Raw genomic sequence first — 26,860 nt, 5'->3', positions numbered from 1 at the left:
TTCAATTATATGAAATTAACAATTTTTGCCACCTATGTTGATGAAAATTTTTATTTTTTGCTAAAAAATAAAGAATAATACTATAGCATTAAAATCTATGGTTCAAACCATATTACAAATCTAGAAAAAAACATGATTTTTGGTATCAAATGGAGGGAAAATGAGTGAAGTCAAAATTTTGATCAAATCATAGTGAAAGTGCCGCGCAACAAAAACAATATCCAAAGCAAAGCAAAGACCAAAGCAGCGGAACACATTCTGAAAACAAAAGCAACGGAACACTTGGTCTGACTTAAAGCAACGGAACACTTGAGACAAACTTTCACCGAGCTGAAGTAAACAAAAGCTTCTGCACTAAGCACCAAAACAGAGCACTGAGCACAAAACAGAGCTTCCGCACGGCCTGATACTTTCACCCACACAACAAATCCGTTCTCTGGCTTCTCACTAGCATCACCATGGCTGTCCAGCATTAAAGTACAAGGTTTTCATTGGAAAGGTTCATTTTTCTCTCTCCTATACATTTTCCCCAATTTTTCCAAATCCCTAATATGTAAGATCCTTTTTGTTATCGCTACTGAGTCGCCTGGATTAAGCTGTGTAGCTACTTGTTTTAGCTTCAATATTTCGGGTTATCTGACCACAGGTTAGGGTAGTTTAGGATGGTCCGAGGAGCCAGTGCTCCTTATTTTCTGGAATGCATTAAAGAGGGAGGAGACAGAATTGTTGAAAATTGGAATGGAAGCCTATGTTGGGCATTCCGAGAGAAGGGATCGAGTTTTGTTTAAATAACTGGCCAATTAGGTGAGTAGTTCAAGGTTATTTCATTGACAGCGCAATTAATTTTTGTAGGCTTACCCAGTAAGCGAAGTTTTGAGCTTCCATGGTTTTGGTTTGCTGTCGTTGGAAATACTGATATATTAAATTTTTGTGGCCCTATTGCTAATTACGTAATACATGTCTTGGTTGAGAGTTAGGTGTAACCGTGACCAAAATCTTTTTCGTTTTCTTGGGTATATATCCCCTTATCCAATAAGGTTGCCATGAAAGGGGACAGAAATTGAGGGAATGGACGAAGGAATCATTTATGTCCACTGCCCAGTTCTTGTGAATTAGCAGCAACCAAGACTCTAGTCTCAGTGGGTCTATTTTGTCTAATATTTTCAGTTGCATTGCAATAAATTCTGGTATTGTTTTTTTAAAAAGAAAATTCTGGTTTTTGTATATAGGGATCGAAGGGTTAAATTAACACCCTATATCTGAAATCTGCACTTTTGATGGCTTAATAAGTAGCATAGTTATATTGATTATGTACAGCATTAATCCTCCGAAGTGGAGCATAAGCTATGATTATAGCAGATTAAAGTCTACAGCCATTCACGTGTTTGCGTGTTTGTTAGATTAGCACATAGCGACTCATAAACACAGGAATTTGGACCACGATAAAATCTACTAGTAAGGTAGTAAAACATTACAGCTTTTGCTAAAAATTTGCTTTTTGATGTGTAACATAAAAATGTAATTGGCTAGTCTTGAATCATTAACACTAACAGGGCATGTCCACTACTAAATCTCTCAACCAATTGCTATTTTGGCTTCAAATCCCCGAAGCATATTGTATATTTAGGTGCCCACAAACACCTTATTGATAATGCCCCAAAAGTCTAAAAAGAACATTTGGTAGTAATGCTTATCCATTATATAAGCTAATGTAATGATGTCTCAAAAGAAAGTGCTAATGTCCATTAAAGAATTTGATCCATTTTAATGCAATTAAAAATTGAGCATAGGTAGTTGATTACTACTTCTATTTATCCCAACGGATTGATTCTTTTATCCATGAACTATCTCCACCGCGTTAGGCAAGGGGGGAACCAAGATCCTACGGTAAGTGAGATCAAATTTTAGTATAGTAAAATTTTTTATTTTGTAAAAAATAAACAATAAAAACTACTAACGTTACATATAAATTATAATTGTGCTCCACGAGTACTAATTTTCTTAAAGCGTTACAAAATGAATTCATTATCAATTTTGTTAAATACATCTTTTCCAATGTAAGTAACTGAAGTTTTTTTATTTTCGTAAAATAATTTGCGAGCTATCATTAGCTCGATCTTTTATGAGTTTCTTTTAAAAAATTTATCTTTACTATGTTATAAATAAAAATCATAATAACTTAATTTCATATTATAAATAAAAACTTACCATCTACTTGAAAAATTCTTGTTTTTGAAAACTTTGAAGCTTGAAAAAATTATTTTTTTCATTCCACTCAAGAAAGCTCATCCTTAATTTTTGGAAACTTTAAAAGAATTTATTCTTGAACTAACTTCTATAAATTACTTCAAATAAATTCAAAATATTGACTTTCTGATCTTAGCCGGTGACCACAATTTCATTTAGCTATGGTTTGTTTTTCAATTTACTTGACCGAGCTCAGGTAGGACATTAGGAACTGTGATGAGTCAATTTCAGGCTAATTGTAAAGCGCATAGCCATCAGTGGAAGCTTTAAGGACTTTCACTAACCTGGAATTGGATGTTCTCATATTTAGTTCAAAGTCACGTATTCCTTAAAAGATATGAGCAATTTGAAAACCTGTCTTTCTTGTTAGTAAATTGATTATGCTCAAAGTCCCCTTTTTCCTCAAGATACTCCAGATTCTAAGTTTGTTAAAAGGAGATGCTAAATTTATCTTTAATGGATGTTAAAGAGGCTGGTGGAGAAGGTCTATGCCTTGTATTCAAGTCCTTACATTAGTGGCTTACCATATAATTGGGGATATTCTTGATAAACAGGGTTGGTAACAAAAGCACTGGACGTTTTCTCCCAGTTGCATTTCAGACCAGATATAAGGAGGTTCTTGTAAAGGCACATACTACTGCATCTGGAGCGGTGCTAAGATTGCAAATAGCTCCTGTTCTTGGTAGGAAAAGGAAACCAATTGAGTGGTCTGAGTTTCAGGTACTGTTCCTTCTTACCATTATTCAGGCTTGAAATTTATATTTGTGCTTTACTCTTCTATTATTTCTGCGTTGGGCATCTTCCCTTTACAAATATATGATGCCTGATCCTATGTTTTTTGAACATGTAGTGTGCTGTTAGCTAGCAAAATCAGCCTATGAAATTGATTATTCATGTTATGGCTTTATCTTTTGTTTGCCAAACTTTTGCATGTATACTGTGGCTGCAGATTCTATTTAGTTTGTTGCCTTACTAATGCATTTGTACTTGAGATGGTTGATTTTTGCTAAAAATGTGTTTTACACCTTGGATCCCATTGCTGGTATTTGAGGAGTTTAAATTTAGTTCATATTACATTGCATTTGTTTTCTATATAATGTGGCGGTCATATTCTTTATGGTAGGATAAAGGGCTACAACAATATGGACAGGAGTTGGATGTCTATTAAGAACTACCTAGACCCCAAGTATTTAGATGGAGTTGATGAATTTATTAAGTTTGCTTTTCTAAGCAAGGATCCTAATTGTAAACTGCCATGTCCTTGCAAAGTATGCAATAATTTTGAGGATCAAACTAAGGAAGTCATGGCCAATCACTTGTGTCGAGGAATTGTTGATAGTTATACTAGGTGGATATATCATGGCGAAGGGTTTGAATCTGATGATGAGAATGATGACATAGAAATAAATGACAACGATAGTGACTTTGACAGTATGGAGGAGCTGTTAAATGATGTAGGAGTTGCTAACTTTGGTGAGAGTTGGAGACATTCACCGGAACTTGATACGGGTGCTTGTACCGAGAAAGAAGGAGAAGCAAGTAGGTTTCTCAGATTATTATCGGAGGCTGAAAAATCTCTATACCCGGGCTGTGAAAAGTATTCAAAACTCTCGTTTATTGTCCATATCCTCCACTTGAAAACAATGAATCGGTGGACTTGTAAATCTACTGATATGTTGCTGAAGTTCTTGCATCAAGTATTTCCTACAGCTTTGATACCCAGTTCATATTACGAGGCAAAAAATTTCATCCGTGAGTTGGGGCTGAAGTGTGAAAAGATCCACGCCTGTGAAAATGATTGCGCACTCTTTTGGAATGAAAATAAAGGCCTTGATCATTGTCCAAATGAAAAATGTAAAACACCGCGGTATAAATCTCCAAATTCCAAAATACCTAGAAAGGTGTTGCGTTATTTTCCATTAAAACCAAGGCTGCAAAGACTGTTTGTGAACAAAGAGATTGCTCGGGATATGAGGTGGCATAAGGAGAGACGTGTAGATAATGAGAACATGATGCGACACCCTGCTGATTCATTAGCTTGGAAGGATTTTGATAGAAATCACAAGTCCTTCGCTGAAGATCCTAGAAATGTGAGGCTAGGACTTGCTAGTGATGGCTTTAATCCCTTTGGAACCATGAGCAATTCATACAGTATATGGCCTGTTATCCTTGTTCCTTACAATCTACCTCCTTGGAAATGCTTAAAAGATCCATTTTTTTTCCTATCAATGATTATTCCTGGTCCCAAAGCACCTGGAAATGACATTGACATATTCTTTAGACCACTAGTTGATGAGTTAAAAGAGTTATTTGCCACTGGTGTGGAGACATATGATGCCTTCAGGGAGGAGAAGTTCATGTTACGTGCAGCACTTTTGTGGACAATAAACGATTTTCCAGCATATGGCTATTTGTCGGGATGGAGTACAAAAGGGTACAAGGCATGTCCTGTGTGCTTAGATGAGACGACTAGTCTATATCTTAATAATGGTCACAAATGTTGTTACATGGGCCATCGCCGTTTTCTACCTATTGATCATAAATAGCGTCGAGAAAAAAAGCAATTTAATGGAGAAAGAGAACATAGACAGCCTCCTAGGACCCTATCAGGTGAGGAAGTCCTCCAACAACTTCTTCGTATTGAGCAAGTTGAGTTTGGCAAGGCACCTGATTTGCTACAACAGAAGAAAAGAAAACGCGTGCAGAACAGTTCAAATTGGAAGAAGATGAGCATATTCTTTGAACTTCCATATTGGAGTACCAATAAAATTAGACATAATTTGGATATTATGCACATTGTCAAGAATGTATGTGAATCTTTGGTAGGTACATTAATGAATATCCCTTCGAGAACTAAGGACACATTGCAGGCTAGGGAGGATTTAAAAGAAATGGGATTAAGGGAAGAGTTGCATCTACAACCGGGAGGTGGCACATCTAAAGTTATGCCACCTGCATGTTACACTTTATCACGCCTAGAGAAAAAGAATTTCTGCCAGTTTTTGAGCACTATCAAGTTCCCGGATGGCTTTGCTTCAAACATTCCTCGGTGTGTGAAGACCAAGGAGTGTCAACTTTTAGGAATGAAGAGTCATGACTACTATGTGTTCATACAACGACTTCTTCCACTAGCAACTAGAGGAATGCTGTCAAAAGATGTATCTCAGATTTTAGTAGAGATCAACAATTTTTTTCGAAAAATTTGTTCTGAGATAGAATTGACAATTGTAGGCCTTAAGTGAGCAAAATAAGCTGAACAGATCAAAGCAGCAAACTGCCCATACAGCTGGAACAAAATCATTTTTACGTCATAAGGATGACCGGGTCAGTAAACGTGTAAAGTAGTTCATTTATGATGTGTGGTTGGGTTATTTAACCTGTTTTGCTAATAGGAAGCTAAGGAGGGAAGGACAGTTGGACCAATTGAACTTGATGACATGACACATTTTTGTCGAAAGAAGAATGCTATGGTTGATGAGACATCAGCTGAAAAACTGGTAAGAAAAATATCACTTTCAACTTAATACCAATGCTTCATGTCTCTTATGCATATATCAATAATAGCAAACCTGTGATTGTAGAGCAAAATGAAGGACTTACAGCTACAAGCTCAATCTAGTGGTGTAAATCGAACCGAAGAAGACATCTGTATTGAGGTGACTGGGCGTATAACTGGATATGTACGTGGTCGTGGCCCCTCCAAGGCTAGTTTAATTACACAAAAACTTGCAGAGATAGAAGAATTCAAGAAAAGGGCAGAACAAGCTGAGAAACGATCAGTTGAATTGGAAGTTCAAGTCCAATCTCAACAGCAGCTGATGCAAAGGCTTGAGAATCAACAAGCTGAAATGCAAAACCAGCAGCTTGAAATGCAGGAACTCCTTAAGGCTTTACGAGCAGAATTGCAGTCCAAGAACCAAGGCAATGGAAATGCATTTGGTAGTAATAGCTGGTAATGCATCCTTCTCATACGAATAATTGAATTACAATACTAATGTGAACTGTTGCTATTCTGATCCTTTAACTTATTGATTTTGGGGCTGATGTTATGCATCATTGTGGACTGTTTTTGATAATAGCATTTTTTGGGGCTGATGTGACCTGTTTTTGGGTAACTTGTGGTCACTGTGGACTGTTTTTTGGTAATAGCTGGTAATAGCATTTTTTGGGGCTGATGTTATGCATCATTGTGGACTATTTTTTGTTATAGTTGTATAGTTTATGGTTATGGTTATGGCTGATGTGTAGTTTTTGGTAACTTGTGGTCATTGTGGACTGTTTTTTGGTAATAGGTGGTAATAACATTTTTTGGGGCTGATGTTATCCATCATTGTGGACTATTTTTTGTTATGGTTGTGTAGTTTATGGTTATGGTTATGGGGCTGATGGTTGTGTAATAACATTTTTTGGGGCTGATGTTATGCATCATTGTTATCTGAACTTATTCTTTGGGAAATATTTAGGTATCATGTATATAGTGCTGTTAGTTTATCAATAGAGAGGTAAAAATCTGATTGTTCATCTGCAATAGTATATTATTTCCAAGTACAAGCGACAGACCATGCATGGATAGCAATCTTCTTTTTGCCTATGTAGTGACTTGAAAGAAATGAATATAATGCAAAGGGGGCGTTTGTGAACTTTGATTGGTTTCACCTGTTTAGATGGTCTTCACTTTCACATTGTGAGGCAAATAACTCATTCTCTTTGCACAGTTTAATCCTACAGAGGCATTGTTTCTTTCATGATTTATGAAGCATAAACTCCTAAAATCAAATAGGGCTAGTATCTCCTGTATTCACACCTCGTACAATAAGTTGCTTTCTGTGTTTTAATATATAAACAACCAAAAGCATAAAGATTAAACAATAATTACTGTGGGAGTCCAATTTAATTGTTCAATAAGTTGAGCTATTTAAAGAAGAAGAAAGAAAATAAAAAAAAACTGTTTTAGAAAGCTCTTTAGTTGAGCTTATGCAGTGTTGTATTTGTATAGATTGGACTGTGATTTCTAATTTCTTGCTGGTGTTGTAATATGTGGGCCCAAATTATATGAGGTTCTTAATGAATTGTAATTTTTGTCTTAATAATCTAAGTCTCATTACTTGTTCTTTATTATTGTACTCCTCCCCTTACCTACTTCTTTTACTCTTTTATGACAGATAAATGCTATTCATACTAGCTTTTGGAAGATATCTATGGTTATGGTTGAAGAACGTTGAAGACAAAATTGCCTTTTGCTCATGGAGTGGTTCATTTAGATGTTTTTCAATTTCTTAAACTATGATTGCTTTTGTACTTGTACCTTATGTACAAGTGATATTTTGGACAAATGTTATTTTTGTAGGCATTAGTTGGGTAATGTACACTTGAATTTGGCATTTGAGAATGCTATATTATTACCATGTAATCTAATGCAAATACTTTTGGTTATCAATCGTTCATGTTTATTTGTATGGTTTGTTTAAAATCAATGATTTAGCAATGATTACAGGACAAATTATGACTATTAAGCTATTGAGAAATTATCTAATGACAAAAAAAAGTTGTCACAAAATAGAAAATAAAAACTCCTTGTCACAACAGAGACTGTCACTAAATCTAAGCTACATTTGTGACGATAATTGTTATCAGTAAAATAGTTATATACAATGGCTTTCGGTGCTTTTTAGTGACGACTTTAAGTAGAACATTTTTGACAAAAGGTCAATTCGTCAATAAAACACTTCTGGATTGTTGTCACTAATGACAACTATTTAGTGACGACATTTCAGGTCGTCACTAAATAGTTGTCATTAGTGACAACAATCCGGAAGTGTTTTATTGACGACTTGATTTTTTATCAAAAATGCTCTACTTAAAGTCGTCACTAATGAGAACTATTTAGTGACGAAATTTTAGGTCGTCACTGTTTACTTTTACCGACGGGGATTTAGTGACGACTTTGTGACAATCAAAAAGTCGTCAATAAAAGGTATTTGTGACGATATTTGTATGTTCTGTGATGACTTTGTGTTGTCACTGATGAACAATTTTCTTGTAGTGCTAATTAATCTTTAAAATATATTGCACTAATAGAAGATCTGGTAACTGAATGGTACTTTGAGGAGTTGTAAACATGAAATCACTATTTTTCATAAGAGTTAATATTATACACACTAATAGTGTATACACTATCACGATTGGATGAATACGTATACAAAATTTATATTTCAAATTTACATTCAGATTATGTGTCATTCATCTAATAGTGAAAGTGTATACATTATTAGTGTATAAAAAATTAATCTTTTTCATAATTGTGTATAGTGAAGTGATGTTGTGATACATTTTTCCTAAAATAAAAAACTTGTAAAAATGTAAGATCTGTGCGGTATATAATACAATAGTGATAACTGATTGTTATATAATAAAAATTATCTTTAGTTTCAATTTCTTTGTCCAAATTATTTCTGATTGTTTACATAAAGCCTTAAGTTGCATGCAACCAGTTGAATCCCTAAAGGTAATATTGATATAAAATCTGTTGTACAAAAATAAAAGTAATTATTTATATGAAATACATTAAATGTTATCTATTTTGGAAAAGTTTATCAAATCTTTTGACAATTTATGGTATTAGTAGTACTTAGGAAAATTAGTTATTTGTTAAATTAATAATTACAATATGGCATAATAGTGAGCTACTAATTAGGTACTTTATATATGACTTCGTTGCAATCAATGCAAACTTTTTGTTACATAACATGCAAGCACTTCCAAGCCGCATATGGTGCAATGCAAACTTTTGTATCAATCTCTTCAATGTACCCAATTATGCGAAAAAATTGGACTTGTAAATGTTATTATTTAGATAAAATAGAATGGTAGATTAATAAATGTACTAATATTATTGTGAAACAAAATTAATAAATTACATTAGATTCGGGCTCATAATCAGCAATCTATATCCTTTTAGCATTTGAAATAAGTAATGAGTTTGACATCAAAATTTCATCAGTACGTATCCATACCATTAACTTTTGAGCACAGCAATCATTGGCAATTTTAATAATATTATATGTTTTTGTTATTTTGAAATTTAAATTATAATAAAATGTGTAAATTTTGTAAATCTGTAACATACCAGTGCCGGATATCTGCAATTCAAATACTTGCTATTGTACACAAATATTTATTTCATAAAATGCAAATTTATAGCGTGCCAGTATATATAGTTAATACAGAGTTGCTTTTTACATATAGTAAATAGTAAATAGTAAATAGAAATAACAGTCTCAGTGAATTTTTATTGTAGAGTTTAAGTTGTTTCTATTTTGGATAGTTAAAAAACAAATTTGAAAGTTTGGATAACTAAAAGATTGCACTTAATAGTAGTTTTTAAAAATTGTATAGATAAGTGCTAACTAACCAAGCAGCGTAATATTAAAAGTTTGGATAATGTTTGGATAATTAAAGAGATTACTATTTTTAAAGATTGTGCAGATAAGTCTTATATAACTAATTTAATGTAAGTAGTGTTTGTTTGAGATTTGTACAGATAAGTGATAACTAACCAAGCAGCGTAACATTAAAAGTTTGGATAATGTTTGGATAATTAAAGAGATTATTTTTAAAGATTGTACAGATAAGTCCTCTATAACTAATTTAATGTAAGTAGTGTTTGTTTGAGATTCGTACAGATAACTAACTAATATCTTTGTAATTTTAAAACTAACAAAGTGTGATAAACATCAGATTTATCAGCATTATTTGTTAAACAAATGTCAAGTTCTAAGAACATTACAAGCCTTCTAAAAGACTTAAACTGGTGAATAGTATATATTATAGATCCTATGCCCTAATTTGAAGGTCAAAATAAATAAATTTAAAATCAAAACAAATAGCATCTGAACAAAAAAAAAACAATTGAAAAAACTTCTTAGATTCTGTAACTTGATCCAAATATCTTTGCCCTGATCTACAATTCCTGACACCCCCATATCTTAGAAAAAATAAATGAAAAAAAGCCAACCAAGAAATAGGGGTTCTAATTGAATCAGCAGGTCAAACAGGTTGGATTGATCAATTTCTTATTTGGTCAGATTAGAAACTGTACATTTAAACTAGTTTCTTTACTTTTTTTTTTTTTTTTGCACAATTGATACTTATAACTTCCAAACAAAAAATGTTATCGTCATGTGATAATAGTTGAATATTTAAAAAACTATTTTATTTTTAGAAAAATAAAATATGAAAAAAAGTATGTTTTTTCTTTGAAACTAATTGAAAAAATTTAATTTTATCTTTGACCACATAATCTCATTGTAATTGTAAAAGTACAATTAAATGAAATTAAGTCTTTTGTTAATGTCTATATATGTATATATGTATATATATATATATGATATATCAACTACAATAATTAATGGTTAAAAGCACTTTATTTATAAATTTTACATATACTAAAATCACTATCATGTGTTAACAAAAATTATTTTGGTGAAATCCCAACCCCTCCCTCCCTCCCCCAACTTCTTAAATCTCATCTTCTCCTAATAAAAAATAATTAAAAGAAAAATATTATTCTTGTGATTCTCTAATTTAACTATTTACTTATTGATTGAACAAATGACCTGTTCGTTCAGTTTGCTTTTGCTGGGCACCTTGCCAGGATGGCTTAATAACTATGATAAGTAGCCAATGTTTTGAGTTAGCATGCAGTGACGAGGGGATTCAGAAGTACCAAAACTCTGAAAGTTTAGGAATTGTATTCAGAGGTTAACGGAAGATTTCTTTTGCCAAGTCGAGATCTTAGGGGTGGTATCTCAAACTTGAGAAAAGCACGTGTCAGTTGAGAAGCATATCTGATAAATAACAGACCTATCTCATTTTGACTCTTTAAACATTCTCAGAATCACAAGGAACTCAGTCTCAAGTATTTTAGCTTTCCTTCTGCAGTGTCTCTCCTATCTTAACCTTCTCTCTTTTTTTTCATGGCATCTCTGGAAATAAGTGAGGACGATTCAACCTTGAATGCTCCAAAACACAAAGATCATGAATATGATACCAAAGATATCGACCCAGAGGAAGAGTCACCAGTAGAACAAGTGAGACTGACAGTCTCAAACCATGATGATCCTTCCCTTCCAGTATGGACTTTCCGGATGTGGTTTCTTGGACTCTTATCATGTGTACTTCTTTCTTTTCTTAATACTTTCTTCGGCTATAGAAGCCAACCACTTACCATAACTATGATATCTGCTCAAGTTGCTACATTGCCGTTAGGCCGTTTTATGGCAAAAGTCCTACCAAAAAAGAAGTTTAGGATCCCCGGTTTCGGATCCAGACAGTTTTCATTGAATCCAGGGCCGTTTAACATGAAAGAGCATGCGCTAATCTCTGTATTTGCTAATGCTGGCAGTAGCTTTGGTGGTGGAACTGCTTATGCTATTGATATTGTGACAATCGTCAAGGCTTTTTATCACAGGCGTATTTCATTTTTGGCTAGTTGGATTCTTGTCACCACAACCCAGGTTTTTGTCTTATCAGTGTTTCTCTTCTGATTTTATTGAAGAGGTCCCGTATAGTGTAGGCAGGAGTAGTATCATTCCATGACTTCTCTGTGTAGTAATTTTCAATTTTCATACTCATGCGAGCCTTTTATTTTGAGCAGGTATTGGGATATGGTTGGGCTGGGATTATGAGAAGATATGTTGTGGAGCCTGCACATATGTGGTGGCCATCAAGCCTTGTCCAAGTCTCTCTTTTCAGGTAACTTTCAGACCTTTCTTTTGGTTAGACCGATGAATTATTAATGGAGAATCATTAGCCTCAAAGATTATGTCTGCGTGAGGGCCAGACGTCTGGAAATAGGGATTACAATCTTCCAGGCCTTCCCAGTTTCTTTGCAAATAGTTAATTTAATCTTTTATCTCAATGATGAGCTCCTAATAACTAGAGTTTGAAGTAAAGTTTATGGAAATTGACACATAAAACAGATTATGTTCTGGAATGATCAGAAGAACATTTGCAAGAGCAATTGCGGGAGACAACTCATGGTTAAGATTGCACGCCATGTTTTTAAAAGCTATCTAGCTAGGATTTGTTTACATTCTTGGGATTTCAGTTTACGTGATTAAACCCCTCAACTATACAAAATTCTCTATGGCGATGGCGAGGCCAAATCTTGCTTCTAAAAAATCTCTCAATTTTCTTGCAAATATTGAGGCTTCTGCTTATCTCATGGATCCAATTTCGTTTTCCCTTTTCTAAACATCCACGGTTGTCACTTTTGACAAAGAAAAAAAAAAAGAAAAAGATCCACACACACACACACATAGTGTCAAAGTCTCATAGTTTATTAAGGGTAGCTTTCTCTTAATAATTTTCTTTAAATTTGCTCTTCTTGTTCTTTTAAACAATACTCATGGAGTATGCCTTAATCACTAGTTTGAATGCCGATATATTTCAATTATGACCAACTAAAAAGTAAGCTAACAAAAAGACTCGACAAATTATTCAAATCTTCAAAAACATGTAATTTATTCAATAATTTCATTGCAGGGCTCTCCATGAGAAAGATAAAAGTCGCATGTCAAGGGGGAAATTCTTTGTGATTGCACTAATCAGCAGCTTCTCTTGGTACACATTCCCAGGCTTCCTCATGCCCATGTTGACTAACGTGTCATTGCTGTGCTTGGTATTTCCCCGCTCTATCACCATGCAGCAAATTGGCTCAGGCTTGAGTGGGATTGGTATAGGATCCTTCTCTCTTGACTGGTCGGCTGTAGCATCATTTTTGGGAAGTCCTCTTGTGTCGCCGTTCTTTGCCACCCTCAATGCTTTCGTGGGCTATGTGGTGATAGTTTATGTCTTGATTCCTCTAGCTTACTGGAAATTCAACTTGTACGACGGGAAAACATATCCATTCTTCTCCAGCCAGTTGTATGATAACCAGGGGAAGCATTATAATATATCAGCTATTGTGAATGACAAGTTTCAGCTAGACTTGCCAGAATATGAGAAGCTGGGACCTGTGAATATGAGCGTGATCTTTGCTACTACTTATGCCCTTAGTTTCGCAAATTTGACCTCTACACTCACTCATGTTGCTTTATTTTACGGAAAGTAAGTTTCTGAAATTAGAACGCACAAACTACTTGGTCTCTTTCATGTATATCTACTCTGTGTTTACTTGCCTTGGGGGAGTTGGAACTTAATTGTGTTCTTCAACAGTTATGAAACTTATGTACAACACGTACGATTCCAGTTCCAGTTACCATCCAAATAATTAGGAACCAAATATGACCTTAGTGAACTTCATTTTGCAGCATCCTGAGAGCAATTAATGACCACTGACTAAAGAAAATAAGAAATCACATATACAATCATATATAGCCTTGAATTTTCTTCTGCCTATATATCCTATTATGGTGCTAATGTAGGGCACTGATTGAGCAGGGAGATTAAGGACAGATTTCAAGCTTCAAGCAAAGGAAAACCAGACATTCACACAAAACTTATGAGGAAATACAAGGACATCCCCTCTTGGTGGTTTATGGCCATGCTTTCACTTGCGTTAGCTCTCTCACTTGTACTTTGCACAGTCATGATAGATCAGGTTCAATTACCCTGGTGGGGGCTCCTCTTTTCAGCTGGTATAGCTCTATTCTTTACCCTCCCAATAAGCATCATCACAGCCACAACAAATCAGGTAAAGCAACTCAACTGCATTCTCCTTTCACAGAAGAAAGAATGGTAGCCAGATTAGTAGGCATTGTTTGTGAGATGCCAAACGTTAATTATCAAGAAGCATTTAGAAATAATCAAACATGTCGACAACATATAATATCCCTAAAAGTCAACTCATATACTAATCAAATTTATTGGCCTTCATCTGCAATCTTGAATTGGATTGTTCCTGTCCTTATTTATATATTTTACTCTCAGCAACCAGGACTAAACGTCATTACTGAGTACGTCTTCGGTTACGTATATCCGGGCAACCCTGTAGCCAATGTTTGCTTCAAAACCTTTGGCTACATAAGTATGGGTCAAGCTGTTTCCTTCTTGAATGATTTTAAGCTAGGCCATTACATGAAGATTCCGCCAAGGTCCATGTTCATCGTTCAGGTACTTCCTCTTTTGTTTTGTCTTGGTGACAAGTTAAATCCAGACAAAAGCATACATTATAATGCAAAAGTTATGCAACTCTCAAGGAGTTTGCATATAGAAGCCAGAAGGAAACCTTATTCTCATAAATGCTGCAATACAAAGAGCTACTTTGATAGATGGTCTGTAAGCTTTGGCCAACTTTATCATCTTTGTGATATAAACAATTTCAAAAGATCGTTTAAGTGATTATACTTGGCTTCCTTTTCTTTTGGGGTAATTATAGTTGGCTTCCTTATTTTCTGAAGAAAAGAAAGTTGAATGAATTCATTTTTTGATACATTTATACTAAGCACAAACATTTCTTTACATTAAGAAATCAATTCAGTACATAATATCTTTAAACTCAGAAACCCGAGGGACTGTGGAATGTGAGCTTAACCTGCTCTCTTTGATAATTGGGCATCCTAAAATATCATGGATTCGTGGCACAGTTAGAACAAATTATGTATGCCTATTTCTTTGTCTTAATTCAAATGTTGAAACCAGGAGTGGATACATGCTAGTTCACAAGTATAAATGTGACAATCATGCAGAATCTTTTTCTCTTTTTGTGTTGTTTCCCATCATCTTATTCTGAAACAGTCCCCATATTCCCTTCCCAGCAAAATAAAAAATTTAAAAGAATAATAAAAAAGCAAAGAAATAGTGTTTGGAAAGAATACTTTCTACATTCACTTTTACTCTTGCTTTCCTTGAATATTCAGTTTCTTGGAACCATCATTGCTGGAACAATCAACATTGGTGTGGCTTGGTATCTGTTGACAAGCATCGACAACATATGCCAAAAGGACCTACTTCCTCCCGACAGTCCTTGGACCTGTCCCGGAAACGATGTCTTCTACAGTGCGTCAGTGATTTGGGGTTTAATAGGACCAAAGAGAATGTTCGGACCACTTGGAAGGTACTCTGCCCTCAACTGGGCATTTCTGGCAGGTGCCTTGGCTCCCCTTCTTGTGTGGTTGGTACACAAAGTATTCCCCAGCCAGAAGTGGATAAAGCTCATAAACTTTCCAGTACTTCTTGGGGCAACAGCGATGATGCCTCCAGCCAGGGCTGTGAACTACAACGCCTGGTTTGTTTTTGCATTTGTCTTCAATTTCTATGTTTATAGATACAGAAAGAAATGGTGGCAGAGGTACAACTACGTCCTGTCAGCTGCATTGGATGCAGGCCTAGGTTTTATGGGTGTGCTCTTATATTTTTGTCTCCAGTACGGAGGTTTTTTTCTTCTGTGGTGGGGATCTGAGGAAGATGATCATTGTCCTTTGGTCGCATGTCCAACAGCTAAAGGTATTGCAGTTGATGGTTGTCCAGTGCATTAATTTGGCTCCCTACCTGTGTTTCAAGGGACATAGATTTCTTTCAGCATTCTCATTTTTTCTTTTTGGGGTCAGCATCGTTTTCAGTTGCACTGATGTTATGTTAGTAATTAGCAAGATCCCAAAGAAAATGTATTGTAGATAAAATAAATAATTTATGTCTTTAATTGGTTTGCATTTAACATTTCAACTCATGCATCTATTAGATCTGAGCAAAAACTATTGCTGATTGTTCAGGACGAAATGTTTTTTAACCTAAAATGTTAAAATTTTAGGGCTATATATATTTCTTGTTTCAATTTCACGTTTTAGATTTTTTTTCCGGCATTTTCTGGGTATATATAGTTACAAAATAAGTAAAATAACTGAGAAACATAGCATTATGGCTACCAAAGAGAATGTAAGTTTTGTTTTTAATTTTTTCAGTTTTTCTTAAAATTGGTTTCCAGCAGAAGATGGGTAAAATTTAAGAAGCGGGGAGGAAACATGGGGATTAGAGTCCAGAATCTCTAATTTTAGGTTGAATTATATTATGTTTTCTCTTGTTCCAAAGTTGCTTGACTGATTTACTAAACAATGACTTCTTTGAGCTCTAGTTTACACCATTTTCATTCAAGCTATGGCATTTTTATGAAAAAAAATGTCCAAGTAGCATTATCATGATATATATCCATATGAACTAAAACTACTGAGCGCTCAAAAAAAAAAACAAAAAAAAAGAAGTTCATATCCTGACGGGCTTATAATTCTTTGCGTGGAAACTTAAAAAGAATTCCACAATTTTCATAAACTTACAACTAATTTTACTTGCTAAGCAATACAACACTAGAATTTGTGGATCTTTTTAGGTTTCCTGCCACAAATAGATGTGAACTGGTGTATCTAGTTTGCAAAACACCAGCTCTAGTGCGAAGTACCAGCTCTAAAACTCATTGAGAGAATCTAAGTAATTTATATGAGCAAATTAAAAAAAAAAAAAAGAGTAAAGAAAGTACTACTTCTAGCCCCCTCAAATTTCTGGCAAGTCATGACGCATGAGAAGTACATGGACAAAATTTTCATTCACTGTTGTTGAAGACACGCTCTATTTGTGAGCAAGTAATAAAAATTATGATTATTTGTGAAAATATTTTTCACGAAAAATGGTTATTCACCTTGAGAATATTTCTTAAAGAATTTTAATTACAATAAAAATTTATGGTTAGTTTATATTTTTGCGTGGTGTTTACTTATTGATTTGATAGTTAGTTTTAGTCGTGGCTGAAAATTAACATAATTTTAGTTTTTTTATATGAAGTGCTTAAAAAATAGGTGGGAAGTGACTAATTCACTAAGTTACCCTCAAAATCGTTAGTTATATATGTGAGGACAGAGTAAATACTCTTACTAGAAAGGGTATAACAGAAAGTTTAAAAGATGAAAAATGTGTGCTAACAATTTGGTGCTACCCTTTTTATATTGTATGGATATTCCCACTGCTTTTTTTTCCCCTATCAAGGGAATATAATGTCTATGTCCAATTTTTTTTTCTCATCCTCATAGATTGATCTTACCAAAACAAAAAAGTCACAAGTGTAATAAAGATAAGGAAGTTGGGCACAAATATTGTACATGTCCAAAAGGTAAAACAAATTTACCTTATGCTTCACCTTTCTAAGCTAGCATGTCTTCTTTTAACTTCTCTTTTCAAGTTCTATTTTCGCTTGTGCTTCATGAGCACAATTGAGGTTTCTGTACATTGTCTTGATACAAAGTGTTTTGCTTTGGTTGAAGTTTACTAGATAGTTTCACTTCCAATATAGCGGTTATACAAGCAATCTTTTAATAGTATTTTGAGGTATACTGTTGATGAGCTTTATATTGAGTTGTTGGTAATTTTAAGGTACTATTTTTAAATCTTGGACGGGTTATTTACGTTTGCCACAGATTGGTTTTTGGCATCCTGTTGGCTTCTTAATTTTCGTTTACATCTTTGTTGAAGTTTCAGAAGAAAAGTGCATAAGACATATTATTAGTCAGTTGTATACGTAAAGGAATGGCTGATGGAGTTTGCCGTGCACAAGCAAATATATCAAAGCCAATCTATTGGCATGACTAAAGGGATGTATTAATGTATACCTATTGAAACATTCATTGAATTTTATAGCAGGCGCAGATGTCTGAATTCCTAACCTACAATCAGACCTACGCCTTATGCTTCATTTGGTGTCAATTTATCTAAGGCAAATTGGTTATATACCACTTGTTTATTGACCAAATTATTTGAAATGGAAAATTTGTAGCCATTCTATTTGGAGAAATTATAATCTAGAGGAATCCTTACATGACATACTAATATTTTGGGCTCTCTTCACTACATTTGGGCTCTAGTAGACGAAAATAAAGTGGTAAAAACTTAAAAAGGAAATGGATGCTGCCCAAAATAGAGAGGGAAGAAGAAAAGGCTGGATGCCAAAAGTTCTTGAAAATATGAAAGAATTAAGGAAAATTTGCTAAATTGGTCCCTAACATTTACCAAATTTTTTTTTTAATCCTTAATATTTAAAATCAGACAGAATTATTCCTAACATTTAAATTATCCATTTTTGTCCCAATGCTCGTATTTGCTCATTTTTGCAATTGAAAATAGCACGCCTCTCTCACCTGAGTATATTTCCAAGGGCAAAATCGAAAAAAACACTTTTTTTTCGGTTAAGTAAAGCCATCTTTTCTTCATATTTTCCCATTTGTGTTCTAATTGCCTCATTGAAAGAACGAAATTGAAGAGGAAAAACATAGTTGCAACTGGATGGCTGTGTAATGGAGGAAGAATAGTAAGAAAATGTAAAGAATAAGCTGACATATTGAAGAGTAAAATGGATCTGAACAACGAACGATGTCTTTGTGGAAAGGAGCCCGTCATTGTGACTTGTTGGAAACTTGCAAATCCAGGGAGAAGATTCTATGGTTGTCCAAATTATGGAGTAAGCTTGCTAAACATTTCAAGTCAATTTGGGTTTGGGGTATGGGGTTAAAATTTGGTCTTGATATGTGATGTTCTTTGTGCATTTTAGGTAACTCGTGCTTGTTGCTACTTCAAGTGGTATGACCTGCCAATATGTAGTAGATTTGTATCAATAATACCTGGTCTATTAAGAACAATCAACCGGTTGGAAGCTGATCAAGAACGAAGAATCTGAAGAGAGAAATTGCTTTGGACTGGTTTGGTTGCCTCTTGGATATGCACTTTGCTACTGTTAATGAGCTGGAATTGAATTAAAATTGGAAGATAGTTGTTGGTGGATCCAATATGTTAATAAACTGTTAATGAAGTGTGCTTTTCGATTTTGCTCTTGAAAGTATATTCACATGAGAGAGACGTGCTGTTTTCGTTCGAAAAAATAAGCAAATACGAGCATTATGACCAAAATGGTTTATAATTAAAATGTAAGGGACAATTCTGGCTGATTTTAAATATTGGGGACTAAAAAAGTATTTTTGAAAAATATTAGGAACCAATATGGCAAATTTTGCAAGAATTAAAGAAGAAAAGAAAGTAACATTATTTATTTGCTCCTTTTCATTTTCGTTTTTTTTTTTGTTAATTTGAGTTGGACAGGTGTGCGGGTACGGCATGCCATGCAACGCTGTAAGAGCTAGAGAAAAGGACATTTGGATTCTAGAAATTGTATTGGCAGCAAAATCAAGAGTAGTTAAGAACTCAAGAAATATTCTTTGATGCTCCCAAAAAAAAAAAAAAAAAAAAACTGCTGCTTTCACCAAAAGTTTGAAGCACTTATACGGACAAATATTAAAGAAAATACTTCAAAATTTTCCCAATTTATAATCATCCTTCTGAGGATTAAAAGAAAACACAAAAGCAACGTAAGATAAAAGGGAACACAACGATAAAAGGTTGCCAATTGAGTATAAATTAGCCTAGAGTTCGAAGTAATGGTCATGTGCAAACAATTTTCTCGTCTTAGATGATAGAACACTGGTACTTAGTTTGGTTGAACCCGTTATCACATAAATTTTTAGTCTCCCACGATGATTTTCTTTTTTTTTTTTTTTAAGATTGTTTGCCTGCGAAAGTATATGCTGCATAGAGCTCATTACTTACATGAAAATTTTCAAGAACTCACGTGGGAAAAATTCACAAGTCATGTTATTTACTAGTGATTATACTGCAAGATCAAAATGAGAAGCAAATAGAGGAAATCAGTTAAAGGATGATACTTAATTTTCTAAATTATCACAAATAAAGGACACAAACATATCAGTATGTATTCAACTAACGAAGAAAAAACACTTGAAAGTTGTATAGTGTCTGGACTCTTACAAAATCTAAGCTCCATTATTTGCATTAAGCAACATTTTGGATGTGTGTATCAAATCGTTTTGCGCAAATTAAAGTATATCATCTGATTGGAGTATATATATAATCATCACTTTGTTTCATGACGACTAATAGATGAATTAGATGCTGCATATCTTGAGGAAAAATCAACAAGTATGGCGTCTTCATCATTATCTTCAACCCATTGGTCGAAATTCTGAGCATAGCTTAATGGGCTGTACCTGAAACTAACAGCAGCTGGCCTTTGTCCTTTGGGTTCAACGATGGAAACACAGTCACAACCTGCAAGCAGCTTTCCTCCCTGCATTGCATGATGATTTTGGCGACCCTTCTCTCTTGATTTTATCCAAGGAAGCATCATTTTGAGACGTCCCCAGCATGAATATAACCCTTTTTCTCCTCTTTTAGCGTCCTCATGAGTGGATGAATACCTTACCATGGTTTTGCTTCTGACTTTTGGTGTAAGGATTATGCTGATTTCTAGCTATACACTTGCAGAAAATTTATTCTTGGTGGATGAGGGGATGTTTGGCAGCTTTTGCTGTCTTTTTCTGATCCCTCTCGCCCATAAGGACGTTTGATATGTGGTTGTAACAAAATGAGATATCGCACCATCATGTGGACGCTCTTTTCTTTGTATGTGAATGAAAAAATAAGGGGGAAATGGTATAATTTGCAAATGAGATAAGAGTCTGGTAAAAAAGAGAAATTGAGAAATAGAGGGCGGGATAATGATGGTGTTAATTGTTTTTTACACCAAACAGTTTTACCTATTTAGAAATTGTCCTGAAAATTTCAAATATATGCGCTATTTTTTTTTTCTAGTAGGAGAGGGGTGGGATTTAGAAAATCGGGAGGGGCTGTTAGCACAAAAAATCACAAAGCGAAAGTAATATTAAAATCTTACAAATAATAAACTAAAAAAAGGCACGGGAGAAAACAAAATATTTTGTTTCAATTCACTAATTTCTCTCAACTACGAACTTAAGACTCCAAATCCTTAAATAGAAAAGCATAACCACAAATCCAACTCTAATTATGATACCAAAATATGACTTAATTCTACTTCCTACACTAACTGTGATTTACTAATTTCTCTCAACTGCAAACTTAGGCTCCAAGTCCTTAAATAGAGAAACATAACTACAAATCTTATTTTAATTATGATACCAAAACATGACTCAATTCTATTTACTAAACCAACTATGATACCAAATCTTATATAGTTACCAAATAAAAATATAATTCTAAAACTACTAAATTTTCAAATATTGCTTGATTTAAAATATGTCAACAATGCATCCTTTAAACCAAACTTTTGATATTGTTATCTCTGATGCCATTTAGAGATTAAATCCCTTTTGCAGCCTTTGTAGTAGTGTAATTCTAGTGCAACTCCAATTTACGACTAATACCATTTGCAAATTTACGCGTGGAAGTGGACTATTTGCATACAATTTTGCTGCTAATTCTCCTCAATAAAAAATGTCATCCATATTGACCATTTCGCAATTAGGGCCACCACATTTCCTTGGGTAACAATCCATATAACTTTCAACTAATAAATCATACCTTTCATAATTTTCTTTATGGTAATAATTTTCACTTTTGACAAATTCTCTCTCCATGGTAGCTCAAAACAATTTATGTACATTCACAAAATTTTCTTCCCCGCTTGAATTTCTTGGCTTCCCCTATTTTAGACATGATCAAACAATATTGTGACAATTAACAATCTAGTAGGATCTTTTTTCCCGATCACTGCACAATACCAACAATCTCGATAGAGTCCTCTTTTTAGATCTCTGTCCAATTAGGGTCACTTTTCCTTAATTCCAATCAATGAACGAGTACTCCAAGATCAATTCTCATGATCCAATTTTTCAATATACGAATACTCTACCACAATCTCTATACCCTTCTATGGTACAGGTTCCTCTATTAAGAACTTTGCGCACACTCCAGGCACCACAGACACCTCGAGGATCATAATCTTGAATCTAGAGCTCTAATACCATTTGTTAGAGCAACAAAAAAAAAAAAAAAAATTACGCGCACTGGCAACAATCTTAACACATATTTTTATGTGTTAAGATTGCTTCCGTTACACTTTTTTTTTGTGTTTGATATGTGTTAAGATTGCTTCCGTTACACTTTTTTTTTGTGTTTGATATGTGTTAAGATTGCTTCTGCTGCGTGTATTTTTTTTTTGTGCTAATAGGGGTAAGGGATTTGAATCAAAATCTCTAATTCCTGCATGTATTGAAATTTATTGAAATAAATTTGCTACTTAAATACCCTAAAACATCAATTTTGTCTCGTAATAATTTACTGAAATTTGAGGATACGGAGGGGACAGAAAGTGTGTAAGTTCACGCTGATAAGAATCTTTAAAAAGTACAAGATGACCTGCATTTTTAGAAGAACCATACGAGTTCTTAATTATCTCATCAATATAGCAAAAGGAATCGAAGAATCTCTCTCATTTTTTGTTGCATGCAAATTATCCGAATATGATGACTGCGAAGCAAATAGATTAATCAATGCCTCATTTATGAAAATCTTCGAGCCAAATTAAACGTTCTTTCACCATGTTTTGATAGTTGGATACATTAGAGAAAGTAATTGACAAATTTTTAAGATGCTTGAGTCACTTGATTAACTTTTTCTTTTTTGCGGTAAGGTACAATGCTTATAAAAGTAAAATTTCTAAGTGGTAAAATATGAGGAATTTGATAGTATCACTTAGCGACGGCAACGGGATCCCCTCCTCATTGCTCAAAAACTTCCCGCAACGGATCTTCTGTCCCACACTCTATGCCACTCTCTGTCCTACTTTTTTATTATATTGCTATTTCTCCTATATAAATATCATGTTTTAATTTTTTTTTTCTTAAGATCCAATAGCTATTAATTAAGTAAAAAATAAATACAACAGTTTCAAAAAAGTAATATATAATAGAAAATTAAAAAATACAGCAGAAAATTCATTAAAAAATCTCATTTTTTATGCATTTTGATTTTTTGAGTTTGTTAAATTTTATGTATTACTCAATTAATAGTTATTGGATCTTAAGGAAGCAAAAAAGAATTAAAACATGATGTTTATGAAAGAGAAATAGCAATAAAATAAAAAGTGGAACAGAGAGTGACACTGGGTGTGGGACAGAAGATCCGTTGCGCAAACTTCCCCCCTCCCCCGCCTGCGTCGTGGCCTGCTCTCCCCTCACCCCACCCCACCCCACCCCTCCCGCAGGTGATAATTTGATCTTTTTCTGAATTGTCTTGTACATATTCCATTATTCCTCCTTTAAGGATGAAATCTAAACCAACTCCGAAACCCCTGTCCAATAGATCAAGGCTAAATTAAAGAACAAAATAACAAAAAAGAGCTGAAAAAAAGTGAAAAAGAAAAAAAAAATGAAACAAGAAAAGTATTGAAAGAAAGCACTAAGACAAAAATAATTGCCAAGCCTTCATTCCATCATAACATAGAACAAAACAAAACAGAAAATAGAGATGATCAACATCCTAAGTAATAAACATATGCATAACTAATCAACATACGAATCAATACAGATTACTTATTATATTATATTTATTTATATTAATAAATTTAAGCGAGAGATAGGACGGGAGAGATGGGGCGGGAGTATTGTCCATAATTAAAAAATTGAATCATTTCACTCCAAATTATAATAAGAGAGAGAGAGAGAGAGAAGATGCACATTGGTTTGGTACTCCTTTAGTTAAATCTTGACCATAACTAAATTACAGTTAGTTTATGTACTCTTTTGTTATTACACCAATTTGTTGAGTTCAAGTGAAATCTACTTAAATTTAAGTGCTTGGGCTGATTAAAAGGCAAAAACATTGAAGTAGATCACCCCCAGTTTATTGTAAAAGAAGCCAGGAAAAAAAAAAAGAAACACATGTAAGAGCCCATTAGCATTTAATAGATCACAAAGTAACTGCAATCACAAAATTCATGCTAAAAGTAACTGAGAGTATGTCTACTCTAAATCCAGCCAAAGCATGCATTCTAGCTAAATCTTGACCGCAACTTGTTCTGCTGAACTCCTCTTCACAACTCCTCTGGAGCATAATTCATTCAGTAACTCCAATGCCTCGTTTGCTAATCCTTCATAAGCAATACCTTCAATCAAGATTGTGTATGTAGATTCAGTAGGTTTACATCCCTTAGACACCATATAAGCCAAGAAATCAATTGCGCGATCTGTTTGGCGAGCTTTACAAAGGCCCAACATGATAGCATTGTATGTGATAGCATTAGGTTTGATGCCAAGTTCTTCCAGTTCATGAATGAAACTGATGGCTTCATCGACCTTTCCTTCTCGACAGAGTCCTCCAACGAGTGAAGAGTAAGTAATTATATCTGGTTGCAAACCTTTTTCCCGCATTTCCTGCAACAGTTTAATCGCACTTTTGGTCTTCCCTGCCTTCGACAGTCCATCAATCACGGTATTGTAAGTGATTAGAACAGGAGAACAACCTCTGCTAGTTAGCTGATCTAGAATCTCAACTGCAACATCAGCCTTTCCATCTTTACACAATGCTGTAAGCAGAGTGTTATAGGTAACGATATCTGGATAACAACCCCGAGATACCATTATCTCCAGATACTCTATTGCCCTTTCCATCTTTTTCTCTTTGCAGAAACCATGCAGCAGAGGATTATAGCTCAAGGAATTCGGAGTGCATCCATATTTAGGCATCCTTTCCAGAACATCAATTGCTCGACCCAATAACCCCTTTCTGCACAAGAAATTAATCAGTATGTTAAACGTAACTACGCTGGGAGAACAGCCTTTTCTAAGCATCTCAGTCAAGAGTTTCTCAGCATCCATCCACCTCCCCGTACTACACATGCTACGCAAGATGATATTATGCGTTATCACATTAGGTTGGCAACCATATGATGGCATATTTCTCAAGAACTTTATTGCTTCATCCAATCTCCCTTCCTTGCAAATACCATTGATAAGAACATTATAAGTAACCACATCAGGTTTACAACCTTTAGCACTCATCTCATCCAAGAGCTTCATTGCCTGTCCTACCCCACTTTCCCTACAAGTAGCTTCAATCAAAATTGTGTAAGTAATTACATCTGGATAACACTCCCTCCTCAACTGCCGGTCAAGAACCTCCATTGCCTGCTTCAACTTTCCACTACCACACAATGATCGCAAAATAGTGTTATATGTTACCACATCTGGAGCAACACTCATCCTGTCTAACAACTTCAACGCATTATCAATCTCCCCAGACTTGCAATACCCACTAATCAACACATTATAGGTAATAACATCTGGAACAGCCCCCGACTCCTCAAGAAACTCCAAGACCCTAGTCGCCTTCTTAGTCTTCCCGAGCTTACAAAACCCTCGAATCAAACTTGTACATGGAATTATATCCGGTATATCACCCTTATAGACCATGACCTCAAGATGTCTAAGCCCTTCCTCCAATTCCCCATTTCTAACCAACCGGCGAAGATGGATATTGCTCTCAAACTCCTCATAGTTGGGGGAAGCTTGCCCCAGCTCTTGTGAGTTTTTCTCGAAACCATATAACCTACCACTAGTACTACCATTACTATTCAAGGTTTCGACCTTTGAAATGGCAAAGATTCTACTTTGCCTCTGTTTTGGCAACCCCACTAGTTTTCTCAACTCACATCCACGGTCAACAAAAGGGACAAAGAACCTAGCTTTCTGACAATCCACAAGGACATTAACTGAATTCAAGCTGGAACAAATATTAATTCTTGAGCTGTCTTTCTGAAGTACAGAATGGTATGAGCAAAAACCTTCAGGGGTTTTGGCTGAGGGCATCATCAGTTCCATTTCACCCCACCAATAATTTATCTTTCGTTTAACTATATATCACAGTCAGCTAAGTTAACAGCAAGAAAACACTGTCAAATTTTGCAATGTATAGATCCCAAAACAAGTGAACAGACTACAGAGAAAAATTTCTACAGCCAAAATGATAAGATGCCTAGAATGAAGTCGAGAGAAAAAGGAACTAGCCTTTTAAGTAGAAACTAGAAGTTTAAATAGAGAGAAATCTTACTGTTAATGAGCAGTGGATGGTTGAGGGATGAAAGAAGAGAAGAACCCAGGGTTGTGAATTCTGCCGCCATGTTTTTTTTTTTCCCACTTTTTCTTCGTCATTCTTATCCCATTTTCTGAGACTGTCAGAGGGCCAGAGAATTGGAAAAGAGAGAGAGATTCCGAGGCCCATATAATATTGAGGCCCTTGATGCTGATAAATGGTTAATCCATTTTGTAAATAAAGACGCTTTGACGGGTTGCGTCGTGCAATTTGTTTGGGCCTTTCAAGATATCGGTCCATACCTTTTTTTTTTTGGTTTTATTTTTGGTTTTATTTTTTTGGGCGCTTTCTGAAGTATTATATGTGCATAAATCTTTTTAGTCCATAAAAGATGCATTGCATAATTGAAAACTCTAATAAATAAGCAAGGGAATGTTTGATAAAACTAAAGTTTGAAAACTAAAATTTGAAATCTAAAATCTAAAGTCTGAATCCATTAAGTTATTAAATTGTTAAGTATTAAATCAAATACATTTGAATGTAAATCATATTCAGTGATAAATGAATAGTTTATCGCTTATTTTTTGAAACAAGTTTTGCTTAAAAATTCAGTGCCACTTAATAAATTTGGATATTTAATTTTTTATTATCAAACACACCTGAATATATTAAAATTCGAATTCATTAAATTTAAATAGTGAATTGAGTTATCAAATAG

At 34.5% G+C, this 26,860-nt stretch overlaps 3 protein-coding genes across 8 annotated transcripts; 2 read left to right on the top strand and 1 right to left on the bottom strand.

Annotated features, from left to right (window-relative positions):
* Positions 1-234: 234 nt before the first annotated feature.
* Positions 235-7,684, top strand: LOC113714691 (uncharacterized). 6 transcript variants are annotated; one of them, XM_027238689.2, is made up of 6 exons: positions 254-499; positions 2,802-2,967; positions 5,479-5,571; positions 5,640-5,744; positions 5,829-6,199; positions 7,410-7,684. In XM_027238689.2, coding segments are annotated over exons 4-6 (432 nt in total). In that variant the 5' UTR covers positions 254-499; positions 2,802-2,967; positions 5,479-5,571; positions 5,640-5,684; the 3' UTR covers positions 7,411-7,684. The 6 variants fall into 6 exon arrangements, with proteins under 6 accessions (XP_071925643.1, XP_071925642.1, XP_027094490.1 ...); XM_072069544.1 differs by having other exon boundaries at positions 3,371-5,571; XM_072069542.1 differs by lacking the exon at positions 7,410-7,684 and having other exon boundaries at positions 235-499; positions 3,371-5,571; positions 5,829-6,000.
* Positions 7,685-11,220: 3,536 nt separating this feature from the next.
* Positions 11,221-15,881, top strand: LOC113714690 (oligopeptide transporter 4-like). Its single transcript, XM_027238685.2, has 6 exons — positions 11,221-11,762; positions 11,903-12,000; positions 12,793-13,356; positions 13,690-13,942; positions 14,179-14,361; positions 15,108-15,881. Exons 1-6 carry the CDS (start codon positions 11,223-11,225, stop codon positions 15,723-15,725), a joined length of 2,256 nt encoding a protein of 751 aa, XP_027094486.2. The 5' UTR covers positions 11,221-11,222; the 3' UTR covers positions 15,726-15,881.
* An 8,097-nt stretch (positions 15,882-23,978) lies between these two features.
* Positions 23,979-26,310, bottom strand: LOC113714688 (uncharacterized). The gene is made up of 2 exons (XM_027238684.2): positions 26,161-26,310; positions 23,979-25,980 (listed from the first exon to the last, which is right to left on the bottom strand). Exon 2 carries the CDS (start codon positions 25,929-25,931, stop codon positions 24,108-24,110), a length of 1,824 nt encoding a protein of 607 aa, XP_027094485.1. The 5' UTR covers positions 25,932-25,980; positions 26,161-26,310; the 3' UTR covers positions 23,979-24,107.
* Between the last annotated feature and the right edge of the window lie 550 nt (positions 26,311-26,860).

Source organism: Coffea arabica, chromosome 10c (assembly GCF_036785885.1).
Source record: "Coffea arabica cultivar ET-39 chromosome 10c, Coffea Arabica ET-39 HiFi, whole genome shotgun sequence".
NCBI classification, from domain to species: Eukaryota; Viridiplantae; Streptophyta; class Magnoliopsida; order Gentianales; family Rubiaceae; genus Coffea; species Coffea arabica.
This window is presented reverse-complemented; position numbering and strand designations above follow the sequence as displayed.